The 16,059-nt window shown below is 44.5% G+C and overlaps 1 protein-coding gene across 1 annotated transcript in view; it reads left to right on the forward strand.

Annotated features, from left to right (window-relative positions):
- LOC118772543 (M-protein, striated muscle-like) overlaps window positions 1-16,059 on the forward strand; it is a 41,366-nt gene that overhangs the window by 16,994 nt on the left and 8,313 nt on the right. The window contains exons 11-26 of the mRNA XM_036520961.1: window positions 255-396; window positions 1,222-1,421; window positions 1,523-1,579; window positions 1,709-1,833; window positions 2,813-2,996; window positions 3,179-3,353; window positions 3,822-3,943; window positions 10,919-11,115; window positions 11,355-11,481; window positions 12,173-12,357; window positions 12,535-12,649; window positions 13,300-13,456; window positions 13,825-13,931; window positions 14,228-14,272; window positions 14,448-14,584; window positions 15,036-15,180. Of these exons, the coding sequence (XP_036376854.1) occupies window positions 255-396; window positions 1,222-1,421; window positions 1,523-1,579; window positions 1,709-1,833; window positions 2,813-2,996; window positions 3,179-3,353; window positions 3,822-3,943; window positions 10,919-11,115; window positions 11,355-11,481; window positions 12,173-12,357; window positions 12,535-12,649; window positions 13,300-13,456; window positions 13,825-13,931; window positions 14,228-14,272; window positions 14,448-14,584; window positions 15,036-15,180 (2,220 nt within the window). The remainder of the gene's footprint in view (window positions 1-254; window positions 397-1,221; window positions 1,422-1,522; window positions 1,580-1,708; window positions 1,834-2,812; window positions 2,997-3,178; window positions 3,354-3,821; window positions 3,944-10,918; window positions 11,116-11,354; window positions 11,482-12,172; window positions 12,358-12,534; window positions 12,650-13,299; window positions 13,457-13,824; window positions 13,932-14,227; window positions 14,273-14,447; window positions 14,585-15,035; window positions 15,181-16,059) is intronic.

The following is a 16,059-nucleotide window of genomic DNA, read 5'->3' on the forward strand; positions in this document are numbered from 1 at the left end:
ATGAAAAAAGGGGCGGTAGGGTTAAGCAGAATGAGAAGATAAGACAAATGCGCCCTCTGTCTGTCTATCTCAAACCACAACTGGCTTCTTGACATGAGTGTGGTAAATCTCAGTTTGGCACCTGACTCTGTGTCTGCTTTATAAGACTACTGGGGTAAATATTCACTGTAATGTCAGTGGTTTTGTATCATTATCAGACCTACCTATTTCTGTGTGTGTGTGTGTGTGTGTGTGTGTGTGTGTGTGTGTGTCAGATGCTGAGGCGGAGGTGGAAGGGGCTCCTGCTGCTCCTCTTGACGTGTTCTGCCAGGATGCGAACAAGGATTATGTCATCGTGACCTGGAAACAGCCAGCAGTTGATGGCGGTAGCCCCATCTTGGGTTACTTTGTGGACAGGTCAGCCTTGTCCCCCTTCTCTTTCTGTCTTCTTGTATTTCTGTCTATCCATCTATCTGTCTATCTGTCTATCTGTCTGTCTCATCCTCTCTGTCTAGCTATCTCTACCTATTTCCTCTCTCCCTCTCCCTTTCTCTCAGTTTTCCCTTCTTTCTTTCCAACCCTTGACTTTGGAATCAATGCACACGGCTCTCCTCAGGGTCTCCAGGATGAGCCTGTGCTGAATGTGTCAATACGAGTTACCCAGGAGTCCGCTGGGTAACCCCAGGCAGTGACAGCATGGTCTCTCCCAGCGGAGCACTGATTTCCACCCTCGCAGGCAGAGGGGATCCGGTGAGGGAGTCAGTAGGGGAAATCCTCAGCTTATCACGTCACAGCTGAACAGACTGTTCCTCTCCAGCAGTACCCTGTGACAGTGACGCTGGCTGGTTAGGACTGCAGAATACAAGCTAGCCCCTCTGGATTTGCTGACACGGAGGGGAAGTCACATCACACACATCACACCCACACCCGCCCACACACTTCATGTTGGATCTGTGTTAGATTTGTATGTAGCTAATTTAAAATGGGTTAACTGGGTTAAAGCTGTATGTGTTTGGTGCAGAGGTCATGTCTCCCCAGTGTGACGTTATGTCAGGAGTTATGACCTCTGTGGGTTACATTATCTGGATATAAGGATATTTGTATTGATAATGATACACAAGGTGGCATTTTTAGTGTGTTTAATAACAGTAGCTGACAAAAGAGGAGGTGGTATTTCACCTAAACTGACCATGATGAATGCCTCAGTTTGCACTGATAATCGTGTTATAATTTTATGCACAGATGTGAAGTGGGCACCAACCACTGGAGCCAATGCAACGACACCCCGGTGAAGTTCGCTCGCTTCCCCGTGACGGGGCTGGTGGAAGGGCGCTCCTACATGTTCCGCGTGCGCGCCGTCAACAAGTCCGGCATCAGCAGGCCTTCCCGCGCCTCTGAACCCGTGGCCGCCATGGACCCCGCCGACCGCGCCCGAATGAGAGGTCGGTCACTGTCTTTCCCCATGGTGTAATGTGATGTAATGTAATGTGTCTGGCACAAGCTGGCAGTTTGACCTCACCTTTCACTTTCTCCTCTGTCACAGGTCACCCCTCAGCACCCTGGACCGGACAGATTATTGTTACAGAGGAGGAGCCTGCAGGTAGGAAGCAGGTTGCTCACGCAAGCATGATAGATTTATTTGGGCCAAATTGAACAAGCAAAGGGGTGTGTGGAGATGTGAATTTTACTACTCGTCTGATGTGTTTTTTGTCACATGTTGTCCCTTCAGAGGGTGTGGTCCCTGGAAAGCCCTGTGATCTGGCTGTCACCGAGGCGACCAAGAACTACGTGGTGCTGAGCTGGAAGCCTCCTGGCCAGAGGGGCCATGAGGGCATCATGTATTACGTGGAAAAGGTGAGCTGCCACTCCTACATATTCTGCTGAGTTCATATTGGAAGGGCATCTATAAAATATTGTGCACGGTATTTAAAATTCATCTATCCATGGACATAGAGACACTTTATTTGGGCCATATTGTGTGTTTGAAACAGAGGAGGGATATAAAGCTACTGCAGGCCCTTTTGGCAGCAAGTAAAAAATCAATCACCAGAAGGTGGCGAACTACAACTCCGCCTACCGTGGAAGATTGGTATGGGGTAACCTTAGAAATATTTAAGATGGAAAAATTGACTTACTCTTTGAGGGCTCAAAAAGATAAATTTTATCAAATCTGGCAAAAATGGATTGATTTTGTAACCCCAATGAGAACAGACTTTGTATAACTTTGTATAACATTTGTTTTAAACTACTTTCCTCCTATAGTTGAGAAAAACGTAAAAATGTAAACTCCCTTCAGTTCAATTGTACATAGTTAATGTTTTCCGAAATAAGAATGTGGCATATGTGTAAAAGGGAAGCGCCCAGTGGCTGACTAAATAATGAGGAAGTTCATAGGACTTTAAAGATACTTGATGTCTGGTGGGTGAATACGGATGAGTAGCTTCATCAAAGTTATATGGACTGTAAGGCATTTAAGGACTGAGTCTTAACACTTAAAACTGCGACACCCAGATGTTCTTTTTTTTTTTTTTTTCTCTCTTTTTTCTGTTACATATGCATAAGACTATAAAAAAAAAACGGGAAGAGTGTGCTATGAAAATTGTTGAAAAGCTGTATGTTAAATTGTTGCCTTTTCCAAATAAAAAGATAATTACAAAAAAAAAGGAAAAGGTGAGCTGAAATCTGATCTGGATAACATGGTGTTAGGAGTGGGATATTTCATGGACCCACCTCCTTGTGCAAGGCATTAATCTTGATCGTGAACAACCCAGTAGTCCCATCCTTCAGTTTTCTCAGCTCTGACTGTTCTCTGTCATGTCTTGGTGTGTCTAAGTGTGTGTCGGGCACAGACAGCTGGCAGAGGGTCAACACTGAGATCCCGGTGAAGTCTCCACGCTTTGCACTGTTTGACCTCGCCGAGGGCAAGTCCTACAGCTTCCGCGTGCGCTGCTGCAACTCGGCCGGGGTCGGGGAGCCCTCCGATCCCACAGAAGCCACCACTGTCGGGGACAAGCTGGGTGAGTCTGCCACAGAGATCTGTGATGATTGCTGCAGGGACCAAACGCATCTACTCGCGTGACTAAACTGTAAAACGTGTGCATACAGATGTCATCTAAGATAATTTACTTCATTTACAGTTTTAAACTCTGATATCAACAACATAAGGAGTACCTCAGTTTTTCTACCCTCCCCATCGCAGACATCCCCTCTCCTCCTGGCCGCGTGATTCCTACCAGGAACACAGATACATCGGTGGTGGTGTCCTGGGAGTCATCTAAGGAGGCCAAGGAACTGGTGGGGTACTACATCGAGAGCAGCCTGGTGGGCAGCAAAGTCTGGGAGCCCTGTAACAACAAGCCTGTGAAAGGCACCAGGTACAGCGGCATCTTTGGAGGGAGTATCATTGATTGCAACATTTTAAGAGTGAGGACCCTAGCATCAAAGGGTTTATGTTGGCACAGTTTACTCATATTATATTATGTTTATTCATATTAAACTCTCCTAGAGACCAGAAATGAGACGAGATTACATTACATTATGGAACACACCTCTTTATCCACATATTTCTATGTGTAATACAGACACATTACATTACATTGATCTAGCAGATGCTGTTATCCAAACTGACTTCCATCACAATAGAACAAAAGTGTATCCGTTCAAGTTGAATGAGCAACAGTGTCAGGCTAACAACACTCCCAGACCAGTGAGTGTGAGCATAACACTATTCAGGCCCTGCTGCAATTTCAGATGCATGTGAAATGAAGCTCACCTTGTTGCTTTAATCTGCTGTGAGAGTTGGATATCAGGTGTTAAACCATGTACTGTGGTGTTTGTTGCAGGTTTGTGTGCCATGGCCTCAACACAGGAGACAGCTACACGTTCAGGGTGAGAGCTCTGAATGCTGCCGGGCTCAGTGAATGCTCGCAAGAGTCAGAACCCATTGAGGTCAAGGCCGCCATTGGTGAGTGAGCATGGGATGGTTCTAAAACATAGAAAATCATTAGATTGACTGGATGATAGGTTGGATGAAGTACACAGATGACAGCTTCAGAGGTGAATAGGGGATGAACAGGTGAATATGGGGTCAGGCTGTGATATTTGTACGATTTGTGCAATGTCTTTACAAGGTAGTGCAAGGTTTCCTGTAAACTCTCGGGAATCTACACACAGCTTCCTGTTCCTGTTTGTCTCTTGGAGCTGCATAATGTATTAAGGGCTAGATAATTATGGTCTAAAACAGACCATCTGCATTATTTTATTCTAGTTTCTTGAAATGAAATTGCATAATTCTGAAGCACTGTTACAGTTCCTGCATTCCTGTCACTTTTATTGTCAAATATTTTGAGGATTGGGAAAAATGACCAAGAAAGTTTGACAGCACTATTAGGCTGGATTCAGATATACTATGTTGTTGTCATTGTCCTTGCATTCACCAAGACGTGTCCTCAGATCTGTGTACCATCAGCATTTCGACTTCCACCCTCTGTGTACCATGGGTCCACTGTGTAACCGCCCTCGTTGTTCTGCACTTTAGTAACTGAACCAAGCCCCTTCCACCACCCCCACCCCCAGCACTCCTGTACCCAGAACCATGCACACTCTCACTCATGTAAGGGACTTGTAGACTTCCTCTACTTTGGGTCACTGTGATCCAACATAGTGGTGGTTACAAACCGGCATACACTCTGTTCACACCCTTCCACTCCCCCATCGTCACGGGAACGTCACCAGCCAGCCACGTCCCCGGTTTAAAAGGTACCCCCTCCTCACCAGCACCCCTGATCTAGAGCAGTGTGTATGTTACCATTACTCTTGCTCACCTTTCCTACTGTTCCATTTGGAAATTTTAACCCAGTGGTGTTGCTAACGTGTACGTGAGCAGAAATGAGGCTTTTATTGTGGATTGCTACAGAAATTTCAAGTCATCACAGAGACATTCCACTGCTATCAGCAACAGCGTGGTTTTAAGCGAATATTGTTTAAAATATAAAGATGCAAGAAAAGAGGGCATAAATCTCATATGTTAATACTGTTTCAAGAAAACAATTAACAATTTATAACTGACCCAACAAAACATGCATTCATAGATAAATTAAATGTTACAATTGCTTGCAGCAAGCTTCCCATTGCTGCGTTTTACAAGAAAATTATTATATTTAATCCATTGTGATAAGATAATTCATTTCAATTTGTAGTTGTATACAACATGTACATTACGATATTATCATATCACACATTTTATTTAATTATTTCAACAGCTTGGGGTTTATTGCTAGTGCCCTATAATCAGCTGCAATACAATGGCCCAATGGTAGCAATCCCACTGCTATAACGTCGTTTTCCTGTGATGTCAGCATGCCATTTGACCACTCACCCCATTCATTGCTTAACTCAGGTCCATATCTGTCTTTATTGCGGTTAGGGGAGCTTTGTGCTGAGCAGCATGCTTTGTTCTCCCTTATGAAACACACTTGGTAAAGATGGTGAGGGTTTCTCTCCTCTTTTTTCTCTTTTAGAAAAACAGTTAGCAGTTAAGCAGCAGAACTAAAATTTTCATCATTTTAAAAATGTAGTTATATAAGGAGTACTGTTGAGGTCTGGCAGGAAAATAATACCACTGAAGTTGGGAGAACAGTTGCGTAGTCTACAGTAACCTGAAAGAAGACAGTTACAGAGCAGCGTATGATTTTCTATTTGTATGTAACTAATGATAAATAATTTGTCGTTTAGATCTGAAACCTTCGTTTTTGATACATGATATCCCAGGTAGTGAAGACTCATTTGGAGTTACATTACAAATAGTTCTGTAGGGCAAATATTGTAAGATATCATTTGGCAAGCTTGCATTGTACAACTTTTGATATGCCCAAATCATGTGCAGTGCAGTCATCTAACGGGGAAGTTAAATACATGGAGCTATTAAGACTTTCACACTGCACAATGGCAGCTGTCTCTTTCGCTGACTCAGAGAGACCATGGAAATGAGAGAATAGGATTTTTAAACTGTGTGAATATACTTTTATCATGGGTGCATTTTAAATACACATCAGATACAGGCACATTTCAAAACAAAAAGCAAAAAATGATTCAATATACATTTTATGGCAGTTGTATATATTGTTTAAGGAAATGGCAAAAAATGCCAGTGTAAGACTGTCTTGTTAAAATTGCTCACCATAAATAAACACTTTCCTCCAAGGTAGTAGAAGGACAAAGCCTGCATGAGACCTGACTGTTAATGTATTTATGTTTTCTCCCCCACTTACTGTCACACTGGCACACACAGGCAATCTGTTTAATATGACAGACAGTTCAAAATTATATAAATGGTAGTATGTTTGCAGTTGTAAGATTTATTTTAATTTTATTTTTTTAAACAGGTTTTTGATTTTGATTTTAATCCACAGTTACTACTGACTATGACAATATGCTCATAGGGTGATACAGTATGACACTTATGACAATTATGCAACAACTAGGGCATTTCCAGAAACATTTCTAATGTCAAATAATTTTGCTGGGATATCCTAAAACAGTATCGGTAACCTTTCACACTGGCTTAGTTGATATGTTCCAAACGCGAGCTATGAAGTCTGCATTTCATTCCCACTTGTAAAGCATATGAGGTCATACGATGATGTACAAACACAGCCAAATCGTACAAGCTTGGCATAGCTGGCAGGGTAGGGGAGTCCCTCAGGCTTCTTTATCAATTTACAGTGTGCCATTTTCATTAAGTGGTGGCGCAAAGCCAGAATGGTGCTCGCTCACTAACCTTCCGCATGCATCTCCACCCAGATGTCATTCTTTGATCATCTTGTCTTCATTTTTACATACGTGCCAAAAAGAGAATGAGAAAAAAAAATGAAGACTGTCAAATAACTTTGTTCTGACGTATCCTAATCTTGTTTCTCTAGCTCTCTTTTACTGAATTTTTTTTTTGCAATGGTGTTTTTCTGAACCTGTGCCTGAATAAATTGCTTTTTCTTTTACTTCTTTTTTTCGCTGTTCTCTGCTAACTCCTGTAGGGGGCGGAATACCTCATGGTGTGTGGCCAGAGTCGGGGGGTAAAACTGGCGGACTAACAGAGCACACGCCACGCTGGGCTGGCGAGCATGACGCCTCCCAGCCAGGCCCTGACACTTTGCTAAAGCGGCACACTAAGGTCGGCCGTGAAGCCGCGGCCTCTAGCTCAGACTCTGTAGCGCCAGGGCCCGCAGTAAGTAAAGGGGAGGAGGCCGAGACGGGTGGTTTGCCCGCGGCCGCAGCTCCGGCCACCGCGCCGGCAAAGACCCCCGCCGCCGAGCAGACACGTAAGTCCTCTGACGCCGCCGAGCAGACGCGTAAGTCCTCTGACGCCGCCGAGCAGACGCGTAAGTCCTCTGGCGGCACCTCGGCCAAGCGGGGGAGAGAAAAGCAGAGGAGAGACTCAGGTGAGAACACACGAGCTTGGACCTGATATGTTTTCAGACGCTGATAAAGCAAATTGCTTCCATCTGTTTCCAAAGAAGTGCTTTTAACATGTTTTCTTTTGCGTTTACTCTTCTCTTATACCATGTCCTCATGTTAAAGCAGACTTCGACCTTTTTAGGAGACCGTTTTCTCAGTGCTTTCTGGTCTAGGAACGTTTTGATCAGTGATCATTGTAGGCATTTGGTTGTTCTCCTGGCACTGTAATACAGGAGTTATTGAAGTTGACAAATTGAAATCTGAAATATTTCACATTTACTCACACTGTACCAGTCCAGGCACTCTCAGACATTTTTTCAGTGCCATTCAGCAATAAAGCTGCTGATTTCTGTTGGTATCGAAGAGAAAATAGACTCTAGCAGTTAGAAATAACACTATAATAGTCCACTCAGACACAAGGTGACTGTGATTGTGGTGGCCATTAGTTGTTTCCTCTGTCCTTGCACTCTGTCAGTCAGCGCTCTGTATGAGAATGTGTTGAGACAGTAAGTGAAAGCCTTCACTGCTGTCATCCCTCAGGATCTGCAGCTTATTGAATGTGGCTGGTAGCCAGCACAATGAGGAATTAAAAAGGTGCTAATGCCTTTCTTACTCTGCTGTGAAACTGCCTGCCCATTTAAATAAAGGGCTTTTGAGACGGGCAAGGCCTTGTCATGCCATTAATTGACCAGCAGCCAAAGCAAACACTGCATTAGTCCTGCTGTTTCGTTAAAGGTGGTGACTGATGACTGACAGAAATGACCATCCACAGTGTCGTTTCTCTAAGCTCAGGCTGTCCCACTAGTGCAGTGCAGTGACCCAAATTACTCTGAATGAAATGACCCTGGACAGGGAAGGGGACCTTCACCAATCCAGAGACCATTCTTATGCCAATGATAAGTAATTTTGCACTGCTGTAGCCCTGTTGTAGATAATTTAAAATGAAAAAATGCAATATGTTATTTGTCAAGTTTCCTACTGCACAGAACACATATCCCCTTGTACATTCAAGTGAGGAAGTTGTATTTCTGTGTTCAGATTATCATGGTTACTACTGTCTGGCCCTGTGGATTAGAGATCAGTGTGTTCACTTGTTTACTAGTTTACTAAAGGACCCCTAGCCTTTACCTCAGTTGCTCCAATAATGAGATCAGTCGTATCGAAGGGTAAGAGTATGTGTTGGTTCTAGAAGTGAAAGCATTGTCACTCAGGAAAGCAAATTTAAGAAGTGACCGTAACGTGTTAACCTGGGAGGGCACTGATTCAGATGAAGTAGAGTGCTACCCTCAGTGCAGAGTCCTCTTGCAGCTAGTGAGGATGGAATGCCCCAGGTTCCAGTCTTGGCTCTACCTTCATAGTGCAGCTCGTTCTCCCGTGGAGTGGTTTGCTATTCTGAGATTAGGTCACGTTTCCCTGTCCTGACTACCTGACACACAGCACACATCACAGACGTAAATCAAAACTGCTAGTTCCCCCTGTCCAACCTTGAATTCTTCGGATCCTGTTCCTTAGTGCCTGTCCAAGGAACTGACCCTACAAGCACGACAAGATCTGTTTCAGGCTGGGAACTGTGTGTGACCCATGACCTACTCTAAACTTGGTTGTTGTACATTAAAGTAATGAACAGCGTAGAAAGTAAAGCATAGAAAATAAAGAACAGAGTTCGCCTGCACGTTTTGTGTTGAGCATTTTCCATGTTATTCAATTAAAGACAGTGTAGTCTTTGATTGAATTTGTATGTAACTCTGAGGGGAGTTACATCATTGCATGAGGTCACAGTAATGTTTTAGCGCTGTTAGGGGTCACGTTTTAGAACGCGCTTCTTAAGTCTGCATGGAGTTGTAAATACAGTATAATTCAGGAGGTGAAATGTTAATTTACTCTGTACTCCTGAGCACTAAATGCACCACGCTTTACACAGATTTGATCTTGCCAGGAAATTACATATCAGTCAGTTTTTAAAATGTGGGGGAAAATTATATTGGTTTTAATAGAAAAGAGGAGTTGTGAGAGTTTGGGACCGAAAACCACACAACACTACTCTGACCTACTATCAGAGTGCTGTCAGCTTTCCTCTGCGTACCATAATGTACTGAACCTGATGGGGATTATTCACAGGTAAGGCAACAACCGCTGCTCCCTCCGTCACAGGTGAAATCACATGTTACAAACCCCAGAGTAAGTAAAATGAGTGACAGTGAGAGGACATCAAAATCTAACCTCACTTTGATTTGAAGGTAAGTCGGTCCAGGTATATTCCGGAAAAACTGAATAATAGAGGGTGCGATGATACCAAATGAAAAACAGTGCCTTGACATTACGTTAATGCGGTCAATCAGAATAAATAAATGTCAGCAAGCAATATTTGTAACTTAAATATGTTCTGGGAGCAGGCAGAAGGAAATTCAGTTCAGTAGAGAAGTTGAATATCAATCCTATAATATAAGTCACTTAGTATAAATCCTTCACATATGATGTACATAGCGTAAGAGTCTACATGCTGACAACATTGCACCTCTATTTTCTTACTCCGCTGGAGATCCTGGAGGTTTGGGGATAACCCTTTCATTCCTTTTAATACACGCCGGTCACTCCTCAAGCTGCGCGCTGGCCACCTCTCCAATGCGGCTGCCTCACCCCACAGCCTAGCGGGGCCTCTGTCACATTGGGACAACCGAGCGCACATTCACAGCCGTCACACGGCGGGTTGCTGCGGAGGGGGTGGCGTGTCGATCGCAGGCAGCCTGGGAAATGGATACCTGTGACCTTTTCAGAGTGTACCGCCCCAACCGCCACCCACTGTCCTCTCAGTCCAGAAACCCCACTCCCCCTGCACATGTGACCGCTGATATGTGTCTGGTCAACCTACACTTGTGGATGTTAAAGGCACCCGTTTTAATCAGTGTCCTGTTTCTCAAAGATGCCACTAAAGAGCACCTGCTGTGTGGTGGTATGCTCTGCTGGAGGAAAGGGGTAGTCAGTTAGTGGTAGTCAATATCCAATCCAGTCCTGGCTCAGGATGATTGCCCTACGTGATTATTAAATTGTTGTTGTTTGGATGAGCTGATTGATCGATTCGTAACACAATTTAGCAGTATGGTAAAGCCACAGTAATATACAGTAGCTGGTAATGTATAGTAATTGACTCCTTTATTGGCATAACCCTCAAAAGCCAGACTGAGCAACTCTAAATCAGGAACCTCCCCCTAGTCCATTTGAATCTGCTTTATTTATGTAGTATCTCTTAGCTGCAACCACATGAGACAAACCCAAGAGAAACAGATGCATTACTAAAGTTCTCGAAATATGTCACTGCTCTAAGACTAAATTGTACTTCAACAGAGGCAGACGTGAAATCCAGGACTTCCTGCAGCAGGTTCAAGGGCGGGGGGGACTATGAGTTGGCCCATTCCTCCATTGAGAGAAGTGGTTTAACACTTGCCAGCAGGAATGGCAGAGTGCTAACTTGAGTGTCTGCCACCCCCAGCGTCACCCGCTCCCCCCTATGGCATCACCGTTCTGGAGAGCGTGCGCGACTCCATGGTGCTGGGCTGGAAGCAGCCCACGTTCATCGGCGGGGCGGACATCACCGGCTACTTCGTGGACTACCGGGAGGTCATCGACGGGGTCCCGGGGAAATGGCACGAGGCCAACATCAAGTCAGTCAGCGAAAGGGCGTACAGAGTGAGTCCGCCCTCTGTTTTCAGGAGCGTGCGTGTGTCTTTTTCTTTGCTGTACATCTCTCAGAGGAGAAAGCAAAGTGTGAGATAAGCACACCGATCACCTCTCCTCTCTGCTTTGCACAGAAAGTCTCTGTATCAAATCTTTTTTCTCTTTCATCTCTTCTGTTAATGTGCCCATTACCATACTTGGCTGACATTTTTTCACCTGTCCCTGTCCAACCGTCTCGGTGTCTCCCACAGGTGGAGGAACTGAAGGAGAACATGCTGTACCAGTTCCAGGTGCGCGCTGCCAACATGGCGGGTGTGGGCATCCCCTCCATGCCCAGTGACACGTTCAAGTGTGAAGAATGGACCATTGCAGTGCCAGGTGCTGTGTCTCTGCACAGGCCAAGGGCCTTTCAGAGCAACTTACAGAGCTTACACTTTTTAAATGTCATCAGTTTATACTGATAGGTATTTACTCAGGAAATTTAAGTTATGTGCCTTTCCCAAGGGTACAGCTCGATGAATTAAAGTGTCTCTTGCAAGAGTCTTCCAGTATTCATGCAGATGAATCCTTTCTCTCTTCTGTGCTTTGGGAATGACCATTGGTACTGTGTGTTGTGGTCATGATGCCAAGACTGTAGTGTAGTATCAGTGCAATATTCTACCATTGATCTAAAGCAGGGTTTTATTCCAGTTCCTGGAGATCACCCACTCAAAACTGCACAGGGATCCCTTAATGATGAGGCTTTATTTTTACCGTCACAGTCAGCTACAGACACCCAACTGATATGCGACACCAGGACCATCCTTACCTACAGCACGAACTTCCCTACCAGAGTACTTCCCTGCTGTGGGACGTGTGTGTGTGTGCGTGTGTGTGTGTGTGTATGTGTGTGCATATGTTTCGCTCTCAGTTCACACATTATATTCGCCATACAGGTTAATCTGTAGGCGTCATCTCGGTTTTGCATATGACAGTGATGCTATATCTACATAGGTAAAGCATCGCTACTACAGTCATCAGTGTAGTGAGCCATAGTGACATATTGTTTCTCCCCTGCTTCTGGGTGCAGGACCTCCCCACGATCTCCAGGTGTCTGAGGTGCGGAAGGACTCACTGGTGTTGCTGTGGAAGCCTCCAGTGTACCAGGGGCGTGACCCAGTCAATGGCTTCTACATCGACATCAAGGAGGCGGAGGCCGAGGAGGAGGCCTGGAGGAGTGTCAACGAGAAGGCTACTGACAAGAAGTACATGAAGGTACGGAGGCCTGTTGGTGACATAATACCGAGCCTGTCAGCAGCGCTGAAGCTGGCTGAAATGAACTGCACAGCCTTTAGAATGAATATGTCCCGCAGTGATTCCTGTAGATGAGCATATATGTCTTTTATGTCTATGTGTCTTGCCATCTATGTGTTTGCCCTTCCTCCTCCACAGATCAAGGGGTTGAAGGAAGGTGTCAACTACGTGTTCCGTGTGCGTGCCCAGAACAAGGCTGGTGTTGGGAAGGCTTCTGAAGCTACTGAGCCCGTCCTGGCCGTGACTCGTCCTGGTATGCCCTCCAGCCCCCCACCCCCAACAGACAAAGGGACACATTAGGCACTCTACTGCACCAAAAGCCTCAGCCGACCTGTATAAATGTAGGCGTCTGAAAGGCCGGGGTGCTTAGCAAGAAGCTGAACCCGAGGGTTACTTTTATATTCCCTTGTTGGCAAAGTGTCAGAGTTACTCGGAGGTTGAGCGGAGGGTGTCTCTGGTAAAACAGCACAGAGACTGCAGAGACTATGAGGGCCAAGGAAAGGTCAGATGACTTCATGTTGCCACGCTGGCAAGATGTGTGAAAGACGAGTCCTTTCAAAGAGTGAGAGAACAGGGAGAGGGGAGAGTAAGTGGTCCAAGGTTATTTTAAAAAATGAGTGTGACATGGTACATAAATGAAAGCCTAGCTATGAAGGTCCTTGTGGGACTTGGATGACGGCTGTATTGTATGTTGGCGGAAAGTACTGTTTAGCGGTATTTTAAGGTCAGAGCTTTGTTTTGTGTTTCTTCTTGGCGGTGCCCCAAAGGAAACGACGTACGAACAGTCCTCTGACACTGAAATATTTTTACGCTCATTTATTCATGGATGAATTCATTTCATACTATTTATGGCCATACTTGTTCTTAATCAGTTATGAATAGGATTGTCTTGTTCTCTCTTAGGCACGCACGAGATTGTTGTGGATGTTGATGACGATGGTGTTATCTCAATGATCTTCGAGTGTTCCGAAATGACTAAAGACTCACAATTTGTGTGGTCCAAAAATTACGAGGAAATAACTGATTCTTCTCGCCTTACTATGGAGACCAAAGGGGGCAAGTAAGTTTTGTGTATCTGTGCATCAATAAGCAGTGAACGCACATACAAAAAATGGCATAAAAAGAATGTCTAATGACATCTTCATACAAAGCATGTACAAAATATGGGAATTATATTCATGCCATCACCAATTAAAGTTGCAGTCCATGGAACCAACTATTGTAGCCAGTATGTTCTCATTCAGAGTCATGATCTGCCAAAAGTTTTAAACACATGATGTAATTTTGTGGCAAAGGATAGAGAAACAGTACTATCACAACATAACAAACAAAACTTTATGTGGCCTATTTGTTATGCTGTTAAGGTCTGAGAAATGACAGATACCCTGCCCTTATGTTGTGAAAGTTGATGTATTGTGCTGTTCTCAGTTCAAGAGCCATCTTTAACTCACCATCCGAGGATGACCTGGGCATTTATTCTTGCATTGTCACCCACACTGAAGGTGCTTCTGCCAGCTATACCCTAAATGAAGATGGTGAGTCACACAGCACATCCATGTCTGTGCCATTGCACACGCTCTGTATAGAGTTTCTCAGGGTAACAAATTAAATTCACAGAGCTCATTAAATGCCAGGGAATGTTTTCCAGTGCCGTTGCTCAATTTTATCCCAGCTGAACCTGTCTTGTCTACTTTTACAGATTCCTTTTACTTTGTAAGTTGCTCTTGACAAAGTGTGTACAATGTGTGAAAGTTCTGTTAGGAGAGAGTACTGTGCAAGGCTGTGGAGGAAGGACTGAGACAGTTATTCACTCTTACTGCTTTTCCAACAGAACTGAAGAAACTGCTACAGCTCAGCCATGACCACAAGTTCCCCAGTGAGTACATGAGCTATCAGCACGATGGCCATGATGCTGCACTCCTCCCTCTTTCTGTCCCTTCACTTTGTGAAACCTTCTTTGGCCTTTGCCGGTGCATGTACTGTGGTAGTGAGAGCTGGTGGAAAAGATACTGCCCTCATTTCCTGTACTAAGTGGGATCCCTGCTCTCCAGTTATCCCTCTCAAGTCGGAGCTGGCTGTGGAACTGCTGGAGAAGGGCAGGGTGCGATTCTGGCTGCAGGCCGAGAAGATGTCCGCCAATGGCAAAGTGGATTATGTTTTCAATGATAATATTATCTCCCAGGGAGAGGTGAGTAAATTAGGAACATTTACACACACACACACACACACACACACGCATGCTCTCACCCCCACATGCTGTCAGTCAGTAGAAGGTGTGTTTTTGGTTCACCTCCTCTCTTTCTACTACTTAATTACAGTTATTGTGGAAATGAGGGGTGTATCTCACTCACTTTTCCAGGTTTAAACCAGACACTAATTGGAAGGAAGAGAACCTGTAAAACCTGCAGGAACGCAGTTTTATGGGATACATTTATCCCTGTCCAAGGGCATTCCTGCTTTAATGTCTCAGTTACCCCTCTGCACACATAATGTCCTCCCCACATCCTCTCTCTCCAGAATGAACTGGAAAAGTCACAGATGAAGAATATTGTGTAGGCGTACAGTACCTAAACATTATTCTGCTGCCATTGAAACAAATGAAATCATCTTTTGACTGTGATTCTGGTCGTGCCTTTCAGAAATACAAGATGAACTTTGACAGAAACACCGGCATCATTGAGATGTTCATGGAGTCGCTGACAGTAACGGACGAGGGCACTTACACCTTCCAGCTGCAGGATGGGAAAGCCACCAACCAGTCCAGCCTGGTGCTGATTGGAGAGGGTACGTTAAACCCCTGCCTTTCCTGGGGGGGGGGTCTCTTGTCACAGCTAGGGTGATGGGAGAGTGGGAGGGGCTTCGTGAACCTAATAATGAGAAGCACTACCATGTGTTGTCATTCACTGACTACTGGGAGTCAATGAGTTACAGTTTTTTTTACAGTGTTAACCATTTATACAGCTGGATATTTACAGAGACAATTTTAGGTTAAGTAGAATGCTGGGGGTTTAGAAAAAGCTGGACAGCTCAAAATAGGGCTAGTCCCTGAATTCGACAGAGAACATCCATTTCATCAGTTTTAACAGCTGTGCATGGTATTGTCCACCAGGGGGCAGTGTAAGACCTTCTGGAGCAGAGCTGTTGGGTTTTTGTTTCTCGTTTTGCCATCTGACTCATCTGAGAAACAATTCTGTCCTACATCCACAAGCGAAGCACTTGCTGGTGGGCACAGAAGCTCCTAATGCTCAAGTGCCGCATAATACATCTAAACACACCAGGCAATATGATGAAAAATGTTAAAATCCACATACAAACACAATTATTAAACACATTTTTACTGCTATTTCTTCACCTGGTTTGGTGTGGTTTAATTTGCATGAATTTAAATCATGATGGTTATGCAAACTTTAACCTTTGATACAAAGTATAACAAGAGTTCTTTCAGATGAACAACAAATTTGATCCGACAGAGGAGCTGGAGTATGATAACTGAAGTGAAATTTTAGCTAGCAGTCAGACGCAAAGCTTCATTTGGATCAAGCCCAGGAGACATTTCTCTTCGTCTTAACTGGCCAACGAGAGGTTTTGGAGCCTAGAGCATTCCTATGAGATACACTTACCTCTGAAAGGAAATGTTCCCAGAATGGAAATATTTTTATTGAT

The sequence above is a fragment of the Megalops cyprinoides genome, chromosome 2 (genome assembly GCF_013368585.1).
Source record: "Megalops cyprinoides isolate fMegCyp1 chromosome 2, fMegCyp1.pri, whole genome shotgun sequence".
NCBI lineage: Eukaryota > Metazoa > Chordata > Actinopteri > Elopiformes > Megalopidae > Megalops > Megalops cyprinoides.